This window comes from Schistocerca americana, chromosome 11 (assembly GCF_021461395.2).
Source record: "Schistocerca americana isolate TAMUIC-IGC-003095 chromosome 11, iqSchAmer2.1, whole genome shotgun sequence".
Lineage (NCBI taxonomy): Eukaryota > Metazoa > Arthropoda > Insecta > Orthoptera > Acrididae > Schistocerca > Schistocerca americana.
The window spans coordinates 43150110-43169630 of NC_060129.1; the positions used below are offsets into that span (position 1 = coordinate 43150110).

The 19521-nt window shown below is 41.3% G+C and overlaps 1 protein-coding gene across 2 annotated transcripts in view; it reads left to right on the forward strand.

The window, feature by feature from the left end:
- Positions 1–19521, forward strand: part of LOC124553692 (large subunit GTPase 1 homolog) — a 169018-nt gene that overhangs the window by 39734 nt on the left and 109763 nt on the right. For both annotated transcript variants that reach the window (XM_047127595.1, XM_047127596.1), the window contains exon 5: positions 2968–3179. In XM_047127595.1, coding sequence (XP_046983551.1) covers positions 2968–3179 — 212 coding nt within the window. The remainder of the gene's footprint in view (positions 1–2967; positions 3180–19521) is intronic.

Below are 19521 nucleotides of genomic sequence, written 5' to 3' on the forward strand. Positions count from 1 at the left end.
TAAACTGAAGTCTAATGCCTGCTTTACTCACAGCTGACCCTATGTGATCATTGCATTTCATATCTCTACAAAGTGTTACACCCAGGTATTTGTATGAGTTGCTCGATTCCAGCTGTCACTCGTGGACATTATAGTCGTACATTACTACGTTCTCTCTTTTTCCGAAGTGGATAATTTTACATTTCTAATCATTTAAAACAAGTTGCCAATATTTGCACCACTTTGAGGTCTTATCAAGATCTGAATGCATAGAATTTATGCAGCTTCTTTCAGACTGTACTTCATTATAGAGAACATACACCGTTTCCTTATCTCTATCTTCCAAACTTCACAGTAGTTCTCCTGCGAAATTTGTAGGACTAGCACTCCTGAAAGAAAAGATGCTGTGCAGATGTGGCTTAGCCATAGCCTGGGGGAATGTTTCCAGAGTTAATTTTCATCCAGAGTGGTAGGATACAAGGAAACGACAGAAGTAAATCTGTGAGGACAGGTTGTGGGTCGTGCTCGGGTAGCTCAGTCGGTAGAGTATGTGTCTGCAACAGGCCACGATCCAGAATTTGAGTCTCAGTCTGGCACACAGTTTTATTCTGCCAGATATAGACTGGGACAGTCAGATGTTTAGGACGGGTGGTAGGGACAGAGCATCGAGTGACATTGTACTGAGTGCACTATCCGAAAATTACTTCGAGCAATTAAACAGAGAACTGACTCGTGGAGATAACATCTTGGACCTACTTATAACAAACAGACCCGAACTTTTTGACTCTGTAAGCACAGAACAGGGAATCAGTGATCATAAGGCCGTTGCAGAATCCCTGAATATGGAAGTAAATAGGAATATAAAAAAAGGGAGGAAGGTTTATCTGTTTAGCAAGAGTAATAGGAGGCAGATTTCAGACTACCTAACGGATCAAAGCAAAAATTTCTGTTCTGACACTGACAGTGTTGAGTGTTTATGGAAAAAGTTTAAGGCAATCGTAAATGTGTTTTAGACGGGTACGTGCCGAGTAAAACTGTGAGGGACGGGAAAAACCCACCGTGGTTCAACAACCAAGTTAGGAAACTACTGTGAAAGCAAAGAGTTTCACTGCAAATTTAAATGCAGCCAAAACCTCTCAGACAAACAGAAGCTAAACGATGTCAAAGTTAGCATAAGGAGGGCTATGTGTGAAGCGTTCAGTGAATTCGAAAGTAAAATTCTATGTACCGACTTGACAGAAAATCCTAGGAAGTTCTGGTCTTACATTAAATCAGTAAGTGGATCGAAACAGCATATCCAGACACTCTGCGATGATAATGGCATTGAAACAGAGGATGACACATGTAAAGCTGAAATACTAAACACCTTTTTCCAAAGCTGTTTCACAGATTAAGACCACACTGCGGTTCCTTCTCTAAATCCTCGCACAAATGAAAAAATGGCTGACATCGAAATAAGTGTCCAAGGAATAGAAAAGCAACTGAAATCACTCAATAGAGGAAAGTCCACTGGACCTGACGGGATACCAATTCGATTCTACACAGAGTACGCGAAAGAACTTGCCCCCCTTCTAACAGCCGTGTACCGCAAGTCTCTAGAGGAACGGAAGGTTCCAAATGATTGGAAAAGAACACAGGTAGTTCCAGTTTTCAAGAAGGGTCGTCGAGCTGACATCGATCTCTTGTAGAATTTTAGAACATGTTTTTTTCGCTTATCATGTCATTTCGGGGAACCCAGAATCCACTCTGCAGGAATCAACATGGATTCCGGAAACAGCGATCGTGTGAGATCCAACTCACTTTATTTGTTCATGAGACCCAGAAAATATTAGATACAGGCTCCCAGGTAGATGCCATTTTCCTTGACTTCCGGAAGGCGTTCGATACAGTTCCACACTGTCGCCTGATTAACAAAGTAAGAGCCTACAGAATATCAGACCAGCTGTGTGGCTGGATTGAAGAGTTTTTAGCAAACAGAGCACAGCATGTTGTTCTCAATGGAGAGACGTCTACAGACATTAAACCTACGCCTGGCATGCCACAGGGGAGTGTTATGGGACCATTCCTTTTCACGATATATATAAATGACCTAGTAGATAGTGTTGGAAGTTCCATGTGGCTTTTCGCAGATGATGCTGTAGTATACAGAGAAGTTGCAGCATTAGAAAACTGCAGTGAAATGCAGGAAGATCTGCAGCGGATAGGCACTTGGTGCCGGGACTGGCAACTGACCCTTAACATAGACAAATGTAATGTATTGCGAATACATAGAAAGAAGGATCCTTTATTGTACGATTATATGATAGCGGAACAAAAAAGTGGTAGCAGTTACTTCTGTAAAATATCTGAGAGTATGCGTAGGGAACGATTTGAAGTGGAATGATCATAGGGTGGGGTGACAGAGGAGATAGAGAAGATCCAAAGAAGAACGGCGCGTTTCATCACAGGGTTATTTGGTAAGCGTGATAGCGTTACGGAGATGTTTAGCAAACTCGAGTGGCAGACTCTGCAAGACAGGCACTCTGCATTGCGGTGTAGCTCGCTGTCCAGGTTTCGAGAGGGTGCGTTTCTGGATGAGGTATCGAATATATTGCTTCCCCCTTCTTATACCTGCCGAGGAGATTACGAATGTAAAATTAGAGAGATTCGAGCGCGCACGGAGGCTTTCCGGCAGTCGTTCTTCCCCTGAAAAGTACGCGACTGGAACAGGAAAGGGAAGTAATGAAAGTGGCACGTAAAGTGCCCTGCATCACACACTGTTGGGTGGCTTGCGGAGTATAAATGTAGATGTAAATGTAGATGTAGATGTAAATGTAGTGTAGAAGTGTCGTAGAGAAATTGGAGCTCACTCCGAAAGATTTAGGTGTCTGTCTTTTTTTTTCCCCGTGTCTCTCGCAAGAGTGGAACGGCAGAGTAGTAGACTGAAACTGGTTCAGTGCACCCACTGTCGAGTAACCTCACGGACGTAGACGCCTGTCGTGTTCGCAGTGACGTGGTGGTGCAGATCCTGGACGCGCGCAACCCTCTGCTGTACCGGTGCCGCGACCTGGAGCGCTACGTGTCGGAGCAGGCGGGCGGCCGCAAGCTGAACGTACTGCTGCTGAACAAGGCGGACCTGCTGCAGCCGCGCCAGCGCGCCGCCTGGGGGCGCTACTTCCACCAGCAGGGCGTCCTCGCAGCCTTCTTCTCGGCCACCAGAGGTACGGCTGTGCGTGGGGGCGGCGCCGCTGTTCTCGTGACTGGGGAAAGATTTGTGAGGGAGTGTCGGTCTCATTTGGCTTGTCACGTTTGTAAACACGGAGTGATAAGAGGTCGCGTAATGACCGAGGTCGTCGCTCACACAGAATATCTCCCGTGTGGCTGATGAAATAATAATTTTTTGTGGTAAGGAATGGGGAAGGGAAAGTTTTTATTTAATTTTTATTATAACGGGTAAGGTCACCGACGAGTTTAATTTCTTTACAACTGTCAGCACCTTTGACCCACACTGACACAGATTCGGATTCATTTATTTTACGACTATTCCCGGTCCCGAGAACGAAAGGCATCGACGGCAGGTAATACGATTTACACGTGTGTCTATTGTAGACCTCTGCGACGTGAAATGTCCGGTACGCGATGACGTCACGACTGTTAAAACTTTCTGGCCCTGCAACTTTATCCACTTTTGGTCCACAGATGAGGGCAACGGTTGGTTACTCGTCCATTATCGTGCTGCAGGGTATCATTATTGGTAATGGTAAAGTTAAGAACTCCCTCACAGAACACTGACAGACCATGCAGGACGACTCGAGCACCTACGTAGTTCTAGGTATTAATAGCAATATTGTCTATTGCTTAATACACTGTAGTTTCTCTCGGCTGACCACTACGCGCATCATCATCTGAACTCTCCTGACCAAATTTAAGTTGATTTGTCCACTTGGCAACAGTTGAATATGAAGGAGCAGAGTCCCCAGAGCACTCTGGACATTGGCACCAATGTCCTTTGCTTTCATACATTTCTTTACGAAGTACTTAATCACTGCTTGAACCCCGATTTTTTTTTTTTTCCCCCCATCTTTGCAAATCACTACGCGGGAACGACGACAGAGCCACATCATTGCCACAGCTCTCTTCTGAGAGCTCTGATGTGGCACGTGTTTACAGACAACAGTCCAGTGAATATCACGTGAACAACTCATTGCGCTAGTGCTGACCTCTCGTGGTGATTCCGAGAACTTTTCAACTGACCCTCGTATGAGAGGTGTTCAAAAGAAGAGGTACAAAGCAACACTGTGGGTATAATTGATGTTTCATTCAAAAATAATCACCAGATGCCCAAGTACCAGGTGATCAAAAAGTCAGTATAAATTTGAAAACTGAATAAATCACGGAATAATGTAGATAGAGAGGTACAGATTGACACACATGCTTGGAATGACATGGGGTTTTATTATAACAAAAAAAAAAAAAAAATACAAACGTTCAAAAAATGTCTGACAGACGGCACTTCATCTGATCAGAATATCAATAATTAGCATAGCAATGTAAGACAAAGCTAAGATGATGTTCTTTACAGGAAATGCTCAATATGTCCACCATCATTCCTCAACAATAGCTGTAGTCGGGGAATAATGCTGTGAACAGCAATGTAAAGCATGTCCGGAGTTATGGTGAGGCATTAGCGTCGGATGTTGTGTTTCAACATCCCTAGAGATGTCGGTCGATCACGATACACTTGTGATTTCAGGTAACCCCAAAGCCAATAATCGCACAGACTGAGGTCTGGGGACCTGGGAGGCCAAGCACGACGAACGTGGCGGCTGAGCAAACGATCTCATCACCAAACGACGCATGCAAGAGATCTTTCACGTATCTATCAATATGGGGTGGTTTTTTTTTGTGATAAAACCCCATGCCATTCCAAGCATGTGTGTCAATTTTTACCTCTCTATCTACATTATTCCGTGGTTTATTAAGTTTTCAAATTTATACTGACTTTTTGATCACCTGGTACAACATCCCGATGTTCCACGAGCTCAGAGATTTCCGTGACTGAAGGGAACCGGGAACCAGTTCTCCACCGCGTCCTCCAGTTCGTCGACAGAGTTGAAGTGCTCTCCTTCACAATGTTTTTTTTAAATGAAGCACACACGTGAAAATTGCAGGGTGACATGTCTGGACTGGAGGGCAGGTGCTCGAGCTGCACCCACTTGAACTTGGCCATTACGCTATGTGTTACCTCGGAGGTGTGCACACGTGTTATCCTGGAGCACAGTCATTCCCTTCACGAGCAGCCCAGGTCGTTTGCTCTCGATGGACTCACGTAGGCTGCAGCGTGTCTCACAGTACACATCGCTGTTAACCACATCGGACACTTGTCCACGTCCCGAGATTAGATGCCCGACTGTGTTATTTCGAAGCGGCATATGCAAATTTCGACTGACCTTCTATACCTTTTCATCCGAACACTGGTACGATCCTTAGGTATTCATTCCCTTTTGTATTGCTGTGTAATGTCACGCCTAGACATTTAATCGACATAATGGTCTCGAGAAGCAGACTACTAACGCTGTATTTGAACATTGCAGGAAGAAGAGAAATTTGTTAACATAGAGTATAGATTTAAATGTCAGGAAGTATTTGTATGGAGTGTAGCCATGTATGTAAGTGAAACATGGACGATAAATAGTTTGGACAAGAAGAGAATAGAAGCTTTCGAAATGTGGTGCTACAGAAGAATGCTGAAGATTAGATGGGTAGATCACATAACTAATGAGGAGGTACTGAATAGAATTGGAGAGCAGAGAAATTTGTGGCACAACTTGACTAGAAGAAGGGATCGGCGAATAGGGCATATTCTGTGGCATCGAGGGATCACCAATTTAGTATTGGAGGGCAGCGTGGAGGGTAAAAATCATAGAGGGAGATGAATACACTAAAAAGATTCAGAAGGATGTAGTTTGCAGTAGGTACTGGGAGATGAAGAAGCTTGCACAGGATAGAGTTGCATGGAGAACTGCATCAAGCCAGTCTCTGGACTGAAGACCACAACAACAAGGATTCTTTTTCCTACTGATATCCATGACTCTCTCTCTCTCTCTCTCTCTCTCTCTCTCTCTCTCTCTCTCTTTTAAAAAGAACTGGCAGTTATTCATCAAACTGTCCAGAAATTCTGTCTAAATCATCTTGTATCCTCCTACATTCACTAAACGGTGATACCTTCCCGTATACCGAGCTATGTCGCCGGCAGCCAGCCACTCACCCTGCCTGTCAGATCATTAGTGTATATAGAGGATAATAGCAGTCGCATCAAACTTTGGGTCGTGGCTCTCTCAAAGATTCCCTCATCCCTGACAAACGTAAGCTGTCGAGGACAGTGTATGGGGTTATACACGAGTTAAAAGTCCTTGGACACCTTCATAAGTTGGAAGGTTAAAGGGAAAATTGAAATGTGATGATGGGAACATACGTTTGATGTGGGGCCGCAACTTTTGGAGTGAATGTCATTCATGGCCGCCATCTTGTAATCCGCCATTTTGGATTCAAGTAATTTTTTTAAGATGGGAAGGGGGGTGTATGACACATCAAATAACATTAACTCGAGCTCTGGAATTTAGTGGTGTAATTTGTTTTTGTCTGTCTTCTACAGTTTATAGGTTATTAATGTTCAAAGTTGGGAGATTACCTTCGTACCCACTGCTACAACACGTTCTATGTGTCGTCCATCCTGAGACATGAGTCGGTATTAAGGTAACTTTGAACATTAATAACTTCTAAACTGTACAAGATAGACAAAAACAAATTACACCTCTCCATTCCAGAGCTCAAGCGAGAGTTGTTTGATGTATCATACACCCCCCTTCCTGAAAGAAAAGGAAAAAAAAAGAAAGAAAAAATCCAAAATGGTGGATTTCAAGATGATGGCCATGAATGAGATTATCTCCAAGAGTTGCGGCCCCACATCAAACCTATGTTCCCATCATCACATTCAATTTTCCGTTTTATCTTCCAACTTATGAAGGTGTCCAAGGACTTTTGACTCGCCCTGTATTTCTCGAGACACGTTTGTGGCACTCATGTACCTGGGAATCTAATATGTACGCTCGGACCTTTGTCGACAGTCTGTAGACGGGCAGCGTCTCAGATGCTTTCTGGAAACGTCAGAGTGTCGAATCTGCTTGCTGCTCTCCCTCTACGGTTTGAGGATACCGTGTGAAAAGGGCGAGCAGAGTTTCGCACGAGTGATGCCACCTTTTATGTCCTGTGCTCAGATGTTAAATCTATTGCTGTTAATGTCTCCTTTCCTAATCTACTTCCCTCGGCATTCCCCTGAATTAGTTAATTTACGTGTTATTACCTTCGGTGTAGTTACGTCGATATTGATTTTACAACCTCTTCTCGAGACACTTTGTATTCTGGTTGACTGCTCTTCCCAGCCCTCTGCCATTTCTGACAGTTACAGTGTCCTCATCAAACCTTAAATGTTTTCTTCTTCCCCTAAACTTTAATCACCTATCAATACCGTCGGTGTATGTGGTGTGATCAATGTGATCCAAAATTAATGGCAATTTTTTTTAAATTTTGCAACAAAGTTTGTCACGAAATTGAACTTTGACAAAAATCAATGTAGATATCACTCAGGAATGCTAGATTAGGTCAACAATGATCTAGAATTTCTAAAGGAGGTTATAATAGGTGCCAGAACGTTGGTTTGTGGGTACTACATCAAAACCAAGGCCTGGTCGTCCCAATGAAAACTACCTGAAGAGCCGAGACAGGAAAAGTTGGACAAGTTCTTGTCACTGTTTTCTTCAGTTACAGTGAGAGAGTGCATTACGAGTTCCTGCCTTATGGTTGAATGGTCAGGAAGGAATACTAACTGGAAGTTATGTGCCATTTCTGTGAAGCAATCTGAAGAAAAGAAAATGACCAGATCTGTGCAAAACCCTTTATGGAAATTGCATTATGATGGTGCTCCTGCTCACATCTCAATACCTGTTTGTGATTTCTTCGGCAAAAAACAAAACTGTTATGTTGCCCTCTCCACAGTATTTGCCGGACGTGGCAACCTCTTGACTTCTTTCCATTCCCGAGGCTGAAGACAACCGTGAAAGGATGTCATTTTGTCGCCATTGATAAGTTAGAAACAGAATCACTGAAGGAACTGAACACTATAACGAAAAGTGAGTTCCATAAGTGCTTTAAGATTGGGAACAGTATTGGCTCAAGAGTAATGTATCTGATGGGTATTACATTGAAGGGAACAAAGTTGTTGATGTGAATAAATAAAGATCGCTTGTGAACAACAAAAATTCCCATTATTATTTTTATTTTTTATTTATTTATTTTTTTAATTACACTTCATACAGATTGAATAACGTCAGGGGTAACGTAGAGTCCTATCTCACTCCTTTCTCAGCTACTGCCTCCCTCTCATATTTTTCAACTTTAATAACTACTGCCTGGTTCCTGAATGTTACGAAGTGATATAAAAGACACTAATGCAACCATTTGTCAAACACTGCTCCAATGTTTGGAGTTATCATCAAGCAGGCAAGGCAGTAGACATCGAATGAATTTGGAGACACGCTTGCTGGGTACAGCCAGTACAGAAATGCAATGGAGTTACTTGGGGGATGTAGATACAAACCTGTGGAAGGAAGGTTGCACTATTGGTATTTGGGGAAGGCAGTAAGTGTGAGAATAAGATAAGAGAGCTGAAGCTTGTCAAAGGGCCATGTAGGTAGCGCTCAATTTCTGAAATTTATGGATTACACTTCTTCTACCATACTACAACGCCCCCTCTCCCCTCCAAACTCACACAGCAATAAACATAATAAGTTTCGATTTATGGAAACTTGTGGTCGAACTTACTGTAGAAAATCATTTTTTACAAAATACTGCTCTGAAATTCAGGGTTTTTAGAGATAATTTCTTATAATGGGACCAATAAAACCACAAGATTTAATGTAAACAAGTGCTGCTATCCCTTTATTTTTAACAGTCACTTTCTGAATGTAGCAGCAAAAATAGAATTAAAGGGTTCAGTTGAAGAAGCAAAAAAATATGTTAAAAATTTCATTCCCCAGGACTTTAGGCCTTTAGAAATAGCTCCAACATTCCCCACTGAAATTAAGGAAGTTATAAATATACTGAAAAACAAGAGCTCATGTGGTGTTGATGGAGTCTCGAACTGAATTTTGAAGTGTTGCTCTAATTTAATAAGTGGAGTCCTTAGAGATGTACGTAATGCTTCGCTGACACAGGTAATTTTTCCAGACAGATTGAAATACGCAATTGTCAAACCTCTTCAATTGAAAGGGGACAAGAGAGACTTAAATAATCGTAGACCAATCTCATTGCTGACTTCATTTTCTAAAATATTCATAAAAGTTATGTATTCAGGAGTTGTCTCACATTTAAGTGAAAATAATTTACTCAGCATGTCACAGTTCGGATTGCGGAAGGGTTACTTGACTGAGAATGCTGTCTACACATTTACCCATCAAATAGTACAAGCCCTAAATAACAAATTATCACCAGTTGGTATTTTTTGTGATCTCTCCAAGGCATTTGACTGTGTGGATCATGTCACCCTCTTACAAAAACTCAGGTTTCATGGAATTGGAAGCTATACACACAGCTGGTTTGAGTCGTACTTTATGAACAGAAAGCAAAAAGTTGTGCTGAATAACACAAATAATGTTTGGAAGGTGGTAAATTCTAGTGAATGGGGAGTTATCACATAGGGAGTCCCTCAGGGTTCAATTTTGGCTCATCTGCTGTTCCTTATTCATGTGAATGACCTCTCAGTTAATGTTCAGCAAGCAGAACTAGTACTTTTGGCAAATGACACGAGTGTTACAATAAATCCAATTCCAGAAAAAGCATCTGAAGATATTGTTAAGGATGGCTCAAATAATTATTAAGTGGTTCTCAGAAAATGGACTCTCCCTGAACCCTTTAACTGCTCTGGACGTGCTAACGCATGCGCCTTTGTACCTGTCCCTGTGTGCTCTGAACGTGTTTATGCATAGAAGGACTGGTGGCACACGTAAACACGTTCAGAACACACAGGGACAGGTACAAAGGCACATGCGTTAACACGTCCAGAGCAGTTGAAAGATTAGTTTTGAAAAAACTCACTATATCCAGTTCTGTACACCGAATCGAGTCATAGCGACAATTGACAATGTAGCATATGAACAGGGCTCAGTTAATAGGGTAGATTTCTCCAAATTTTTGGGTGTTCACATTGATAACAACTTGAACTGGGAGAAGCATATTACTGAGCTTCTCAAACAATTAAGTTCAGCTTCTTTCGCTAATCACTAGTCTTGGTAATAAACAGATTAGCCTCCTAGTGTACTTTGCATATTTGTGAAATAGTTTTCTGGGGTAACTCACCACTTAGACATAAAGAATTGATTGCACAAAGGAGAGCAGTGAGAATAATTAGTGATGTTCATCCAAGGACAGCATGCATGCACCTATTCAAGGAGTCAGGTATTTTAACTGCACCATCAGAGTACATATATTCACTAACGAAATTCGTTATAAATAATCCATCTCAGTTTGCGAGGAACAGTAATGTTCATACGTACAACACTAGAGGGAAAAATGACCTTTACTATCTGTTATTGAAGCTGTCAATTGCTCAAAAAGGAATACATTATTCAGCAACAAAAATCTTTGATCATTTGCCCCACAACATAAAGTGTCTGGCAGGTAGCAGATCAAGTTTTAAATCTAGCTTAAAATCATTTCTTTTGGACAACTCCTATTCCATGGACGAGTTTCTGTTTCAGAACTTAATATTAATACTAGCACTATTCATGTGTGTGTGTGTGTGTGTGTGTGTGTGTGTGTGTGTGTGTGTGTATATATATATATATCTTGTAATCTGAATTTTTCCACATCATATAGATAAAATAATCCTGAAAATGATTTATGGAACATGACATAACTAAACTAAACTGTCCCCATAGCAGTGTCACTTTGCACCCTAGTTTTGCTCTACACAGGGTGTACATAAAGTCAGGGAACACTTTCAATTATTTATTGCACAAGAACCAAACATTGTACAGATATCATACATATGTCATTTCGATGAAAAACCCTGAAAGTTTTTTTTTCACGTATACCGCCACAGCATAGTTTGGTAATTTGCCGATAGTCAGCGCTGGTCGCAAACATGGTGAGTTTGGGTGCAGAGCGAGCTTTCTGTGTGTTGGAGTTTGACAAAAACAAGTGTGCTACAGTGACAAAGCCACTTTTCACACTAAACAGGCATAATTGTCGAATCTGTGGTACAAAGCATCCACACAAATGCATTGAATTTGAACGTGATTCCCCAAAGGTAAATGTTTTTTGTGTCTTGTCACGTCAAAAACTGTATGGGCCATTCTTCTTTGCCAAGAGCAGTATCACTGGATATTCCTACTTGGACATGTTGCAGCAATGGCTGATACCTCAAATGCAATCAGACTCTCTGTTCATTGTTCAGCAGGATGAGGCTCAACCCCATTTTCATTGTGAAGTTAGTGGGAACCTGAACACAGAGCTGCCGCATCGACGGATTGGCTGTGCTACGGGAGGAGACGGCGATTTCACTAAATGGCCTCCCCCGTCACCAGATCTCACTCCGTGTGACTTTCTTCTGTGGGGACACATTAAAGATCTGCTGTATGTACTGCCCCTACCACGTGATGTAGCAGAGCTCTGCAGAGAATACGCGAAGCGACTGCCACAGTCGATGCCATGCTGGAACAGGTATGGCAAGACTTTGATTACCGTATTGACGTCTGCCAGGCCACTCGTAGTTCGCATATCAAATGTTTGTAAAAAAAAAAAAAAACTTTCAGAGTTTCTCTTCAAACGCAATGTGTATGACATCTGCACAACATTTATTTATTGTGCAATAAATAATTGAGTGTTCCCAGACTTTGAGTACACCTTGTACGTATCAGCACAGGTCAGTAGTCTTTGTAGCTGTGACATCACATTTTCAGCCGCTGCCAACCACAATTTGAAAAGTTGCATTGTAGCAACTTGGTGAACCTGTGTCCAGTATTAATTAAAAAAAGCATTTAGAAGTGAGCTACGATGCAGAAATTCGTGGCCCATCGGGTTCACATACCATTCCAGCTTCGTGAAGCGCGAGGAAAAATGATACAGATGTGATATGAGACACAGAGTTAGATGTTAAGCAGATGCCGTGAATGTCGTTTAAAGGTAAATATATTCAATGCCGTATGCATTAATTGTTACACTTATCACTTTCACCAGACTGTAACCATCTTCTGATGACAATTTTTTCACATACTGATTGTCGCATTGCTTATCAGTCAAAGTTGTACCGAAAGACAGTTGATGTGGAAGTTACCGACATGTGCCTATCTTCAGTGAATACGAGGCTAAAACTGAACAAGGGAGTATGTGTGCAGGACAAAATGTTCAGAAAGTGATTTGCTTTATAGCTGTGGACAAGCAAGAAATATATCTTTTTGCCTATTTTTTGACCATGACTGTCTCAAGAAATATGTTAAGGTTTCTTTAAATTACCATTATCAGTCACAAACTTTGTCAACTATTGTTTTATTTATTTAGCAACATGTTTAGAGGGAATACCTCATCTTCAGGCTACATGGCATTACAAAAACAACTTTACAACAAGGTCATACCGATGTTACATAGTCTTTTTGTAAATGCTGTGGTCATCCTGTTGAAGAAGAGAAAACTTAGAGGCGATGTCACTTTGGAAGCTGGACTGATGTCTGCACAAAAATGTTGTGTAACGGTCACTCACTTTGTTCTTCTGGCGTGGCAGTCTCGTTGTGATGTGCTGCTGTGTATCCATTTCCATGGCTCTCTTGGTCACTGTTCACAAACTGTCACTAACATAGCAGTGACTTGGAAACACGATCACAAACACTTCTGTAGTGCAGTGGACAAGATGGCGGTCAAAATACAGCTGGTTTTGATTTGACTATCGATTTATCAATCTATGTGGCGTCAGATGTTTACATGTTGTCTGTACGTCTTATTATCGTATTACAGATGTAGGTTGACGAAATACACACATCTTCCACAGCTATATTCAGATCCTTGTTAAACAGAGCACAGAAATTCCCACTTAATGCTGCCGACTATGAGACAGAAATGAACACTATCAAATACATTGCATGTAAAAATGGCTATCATGAACATGAAATAAACACAGTATCACAACGCACAACTAAAAATAACAAACGATGTGGCACAGCTTCCGCTCACAGCATCCGAAAACCCAAGTACATAACGTTACCGTATTTAGGTGTCACGTCAGACAAAATAGCCGAGGTGTTTAAAAAAACAGACATCGGGATCACTTTTCCCACCAAACAACAACTTAAAAAGAAACTGATACACGACATCTCTCATCCCACAGAGAAACTTAACAAATCAGGAGTTTATAAAATTACATGCAGTCATTGCAACAAATGTTACTTTGGCCAAACGGGAAGAAATTTTAAAACCGGCTTTAAAGAACACATTGACGGTTTCAGACTTGGTAAACCGAATAAATCAGCTATAGCAAAACATATAAATGAAACAGGATACAGTGTTACAATAGACAATGATCTCAAAGTACTACATAATTTAGAAAAGAGCTGGAAAATGGGCATCTAGGAAGAAACGGAAATATTCATCCGTGGCCACATGGGGAATAATGAGATCATGGATGAAATGACTGACTTCAAAAATTCACATTCCTTTTCCAATACACTACAGTACTCCTAGCCCATTGAATGTCAAGGTAACGATCTATCGTTACCCTGTACTGACACTAATACTGTCAGAGTGCCGATTCATCTCGTTTAGCTTACAGAATCGGGTGCTAGATGGTGTCGATGTGCCGATTACAGATGCTCATTGCCTCGAGCTATGTGTAAGTCGATACCTATCGACAATCTAGTATCATTTCGGTGAAATATTAGCGTTAAATTATTATGCTTTTACACCATTTGTTTATCGACGTCGTGTTTCGCAGTACGTGTTTACGTTCTATTATTGCATTCTACGTTCTTGTTTTTGTGCAGTACTGTTATTTATCATTGTTTCTGTGTGTTTTTCTTCACGATAAGAGTTTACAGTTTGTTTACTTTCTCCACTTTTTGTGAAAAATGCGACCTACACCAGGCCACAGCAGAGGACTTACCAACAAAGAAATTTGTGAACTTTTAGAATGTACTAGTGATACAAAGTGTTTTAGTGAAAGTAGCAACAGTTCAGAAAGTGACAGTGATGTACTTGATATTGTGAATGAAAGTGAAGACGAAATGGAAGATGTACAATACACTGAAGTAATTGCACCTGAAACACTACAGCCATTACCACATCCATTTCAAGAGCTGCCAGGACCAAAACATATGCCGCCAGCAGGATCTCCTGTGATAGAATATTTCAATCTATTCTTTACTACAATGTTGCTGCAGCTTATTGTAACAAACAAACCGCTCAGCTAAACAGTTTATAACCAAACGTGCTACATTGTCCAAACCGTATAAGAAACGGAAGAATGTGACAAGTACCGAGGTAAGAGGTTTTATTGCTTGCTTACTAAATATGGGACTCTATAAAAGGCCCACAATGCTCTCATACTGGAGCACGAAATAGTCACAGGGATTTCCACGGTTTGGTAAAATGTTTTCTGCCCACCGATTTAGGCATCTTATGAAATTCTTTCATCTTGTGGATAGTGAGAAATGTCCAGCACCAGGCCATCCTGATTATGACCCATGTATCAGGTACCAGCCATTGGTAGATCATGCTAATAATACAGTGAGTTACAAGAAGGTACGGCCAAACTTTCAGGAAACATTCTTCACACACAAAGAAAGAAAATATTTTATGTGGACATGTGTCCAGGATTGCTTACTTTCCATGTTAGAGCTCATTTTATTACTTCTCTTCAAATCACATTAATCATGGAATGGAAACACACAGCAACAGAACGTACCAGTGTGACTTCATACACTTTGTTACAGGAAATGTTCAAAATGTCCTCCGTTAGCAAGGATACGTGCATCCACCCTTGGTCTCATGGAATCCCTGATGCGCTGATGCAGCCCCGGAGAACGGCGTATTGTATCACAGCTGTCTACAACACGAGCACGAAGAGTCTCTACATTTGGTACCGGGGTTGCATAGACAAGAGCTTTCAAATGCCCCCGTAAATGAAAGTCAAGAGGGTTGAGGTCAGAAGAGCGTGGAGGCCACGGAATTGGTCCGCCTCTACCATTCCGTCGGTCACCGAATCTGTTGTTGAGAAGCGTACGAACACTTCGACTGAAATGTGCAGGAGCTCCATCGTGCTTGAACCACATGTTGTGTCGTACTTGTAAAGACACATGTTCTAGCAGCACAGGTAGGGTATCCCGTATGAAATCATGATAACCTGCTCCATTGAGCATAGGTGGAAGAACGTGGGGCCCAATCGAGACATCACAAACAATGCCTGCACAAACATTCACAGAAAATCAGTGTTGATGACGTGACTGCACAATTGTGTGCGGATTCTCGTCAGCCCACACATATTGATTGTGAAAATTTACAATTTCATCACGTTGGGATGTAGCCTCACCCGTAAAGAGAACATTTGCACTGAAATGAGGATTGACACATTGTTGGATGAACCATTCGCAGAAGTGTACCCGTGGGGGCCAATCAGCTGCTGATAGTGCCTGTACACGGTACGGAAACAACTGGTTCTCTTGTAGCACTCTCCATACAGTGACGTGGTCAACGTTACCTTGTACAGCAGCAACTTCTCTGACACTGACATTAGGGTTATCGTCAACTGCAAAAAGAATTTCCTCGTCCATTGCAGGTGTCCTTGTCGTTCTAGGTCTTCCCCAGTCGCGAGTCGTAGGCTGGAATGTTCCGTGCTCCCTAAGACGCCGATCAGTTGCTTCGAACGTCTTACTGTCGGGACGCCTTCGTTCTGGAAATCTGTCTTGATACAAATGTAGCGCGCCACGGCTATTGCCCCGTGCTAATCCATACATCAAATGGGCATCTGCCAACTCCGCATTTGTAAACATTGCACTGACTGCAAAACCACGTTCGTGATGAACACTAACCTGTTGATGCTACGTACTGATGTGCTTGATGCTGCTACTGTAGAGCAATGAGTCGCATGTCAACACAAGCACCGAAGTCAACATTACCTTCCTTCAATTGGGCCAACTGGCGGTGAATCGAGGAAGTACAGTACATTCTGACAAAACTAAAATGAGATCTAACTTGGAAATTAAGCGTTTCCAGACACATGTCCACATAACATCTTTTCTTTATTTGTGTGTGAGGAATGTTTCCTGAAAGTTTGGCTGTACCTTTTTGTAACACACTGTATATTTAGACATCATTAAACACCTCATGAACAACTTAGTATTGATGAGAGTCTAGTTGCCACTTAATGTCACACTTCCCTATTACAGTATTTGCCAAACAAACACCACCACCGATGGGGAATCAAATTCTGGATGCTGTGTGACTCTATAATGCACTATTGTCTTGGGTTTTATACTTACAGAGGTGCCAAAAGCCAAGAAGATAAGGCTGAGATTGCAAGACATGGCTTAGGTTACTGTGTTGTCCAGAAGTTACTGCATTTGGGCAATTATTTGAACAGGGGATATCATATCTTTGTGGACAACTTTTTCATGTCAGTACCACTTGTAAAAAGTCTTTATAAATTAGGTTCATACATTACTGGCACTGTAAGAAAAAAAAAAGAAATATTTGCCAGAGCAATTTAGAAAGAAATTTGCAATTGGGGAAAAGATGTATTGTAAGTCAGGTCCAGTACTAGCATGTGCGTACCGAGAGGAAAAAACCCAGCAAACCCCCGTTCTCTTATTGTCAAGTAAAGTTGGTGCTGCAGACATTGAAGTCCAAAATAAAAATAAAACAGTAAAAAAGCCAGAAATAATACACCAGTACAACCAGTATATGGGTGGAATAGACACATCCGACATGATGCTGTACGCATATGTGGATGAGAGGCGAACTCTACATTACTGGAAGAAGGCAGCTTTTAACATAATGTCAAGAATGGTGCTGAACTCTTACATATTATACAAAGAGCATAATAAAGGAAGGAAAGTTGTTTCCAGATATGTATATATTGTAATGATAATTGAAGCCTTGTCAGATGAATGGCTGCAAGAAAAAAATGCAACTGATGATCCTCGTGGTTCTCCTGGTTTGAGAAAACTTCCAGAGAAGAAAGAGTCAAGATGCTGTGTGTGTACTAGTGAGGGAAGGAAAAGAAGGTAAAGAACTGTTTGCAATAGGTGTAATAAGGGGTTGCATGGTGAATGTTTTCCTAAACACAAATGTAAGTCATACTGTAGACATGGAAAATCTGTAATGTTCTCTTCAAATAAATAATTATTATCTTTCAAAATAACACAAATTTCATACCCCTCATGTCATTTTACTCAGAAATGTGTGTGGATTCTATGGACTGTAGTTAGCCTTCTTAAATTGAAGCACAGTGTTGGATATATGGAATCAAAGTCAAATTTATAATATTTTTAAAAAAATATTTTATTTGGACTGTCACAATAAAATTAACTTGAAACATTATGATACTCTGTGTAAGCCATAATATTCTACATACTTTTATGGATAAGCGGTAATTTTTTCATATTTTTAAAGTGAATACTGTGCGATATATGGTAATTTAAATAGAACGTAGCATTTTTAGCACACACCACTCCAAATCGGCTGACTGGAAAAGGGCTAGAATAAAAGGTACATAACATGACAGTCGTTTGACTCTAGGCCCAGCAATACCTTAGAAATATATAAAATAAATAGTTTATATCATGACGTGTTCAATAATGTTGTAACAGGTGCTCAATTTGTAATGTATTTTGTCAACCTACATCTGTAATACGATAACAAGACGTACAGAAGACATTTCAACATCTGACGCCACATAGATTGATAAATCGATAGTCAAATCAAAACCAGCTGTATTTTGACCGCCATCTTGTCCACTGCACTACAGAAGTGTTTGTGATCGTGTTTCCAAGTCACTGCTATGTTAGTGACAGTTTGTGAACAGTGACCAAGAGAGCCATGGAAATGGATACACAGCAGCACATCACAACGAGACTGCCACGCCAGAAGAACAAAGTGAGTGACCGTTACACAACATTTTTGTGCAGACATCAGTCCAGCTTCCAAAGTGACATCGCCTCTAAGTTTTCTCTTCTTCAACAGGATGACCACAGCATTTACAAAAAGACTATGTAACATCAGTATGACCTTGTTGTAAAGTTGTTTTTGTAATGCCATGTAGCCTGAAGATGAGGTATTCCCTCTAAACATGTCGCTAAATAAATAAAACAATAGTTGACAAAGTTTGTGACTGATAATGGTAATTTAAAGAAACCTTTACAAAAATATATCTGCTTCCTTAATAGTTGATTAATAACTTTAAGTACGCCCCAAAGTGCTGATATCTTTCATAAGTGGTCACAATGAGGCACTTTATTGCGTTGGGTATTTTGTTGTATTAAAAATGTGATGCTGTAAAAAGTACAAAAGTAATTCACAAATGAAAATTGTTGTCATTCTGCATTTATATGTGGCACACTTAGCACTGAGATGTTTAGAAAATTCGTGAGTTATTGTGCCGATCACAACTTCGGAAAGAAGCCCAACTTATCTTGAGTACATGTGTGTGCCCCCCCTCCTCCCCCCCTCCCCCTACACACACACACACACACACACACACACACACACACACACACACACACACACACACACACACGGAACATCGCCCCATGCCCCTGCCCCTTGTATCATGCCGGTCACCCAGTCATATTTCCCGCTGCTGGCACAGCGGCAAATTAATAGTTATGTTACAATTTAATATGTGTGTACTAATGTAAATTTCTGGTGCCGACTTGTTTCAGTGAGTTATAAAAAAAATGCCTGGGAGGGGCTGGAAAGCCATTCTGTCTGAAATTAAAGCCTCGTGCAGGGTCTCCATAAAGTCCGCTGTCATTTCAAAAACTAATAACCTGCAAATTGTTAGCAGCTCTCAAAGATTTTTTTCCTGTTGTTTCAGAATTTGTGTGTAACCGAACTGTCATTGAACATTAGGCAATATTAAGAGTTCTGCCTGTGGCATTGCAGCATCTATGGTTCCGATTGCTTAACTGATTTGAGCACGAAGAATAGCAATGCTGTCGATTGGTGTCATGAATGGGTGATCCTGGGGAATATTCACCTGGGCATCCCTACATCCAGTTGAGATCGTGCGAGACACTGTGACGGCCGAGGAGTGTCGTACACTGGTTGTGGATCACTTACGCGCCTTCGCGACCATCACATTTTCTGACGGGAGTGGCATTTTTCAGCAAGATAATGCACCATGTCTCGAGATCGGGAACCTGATGGAGGGGTTCGAGGAACACAGTGGCGAGTTGTGACTAATGTGCTGGCCCCCCATCTCTTCAGATCTCAACCCAAACTGGGATCAGATTGAATGTGGCA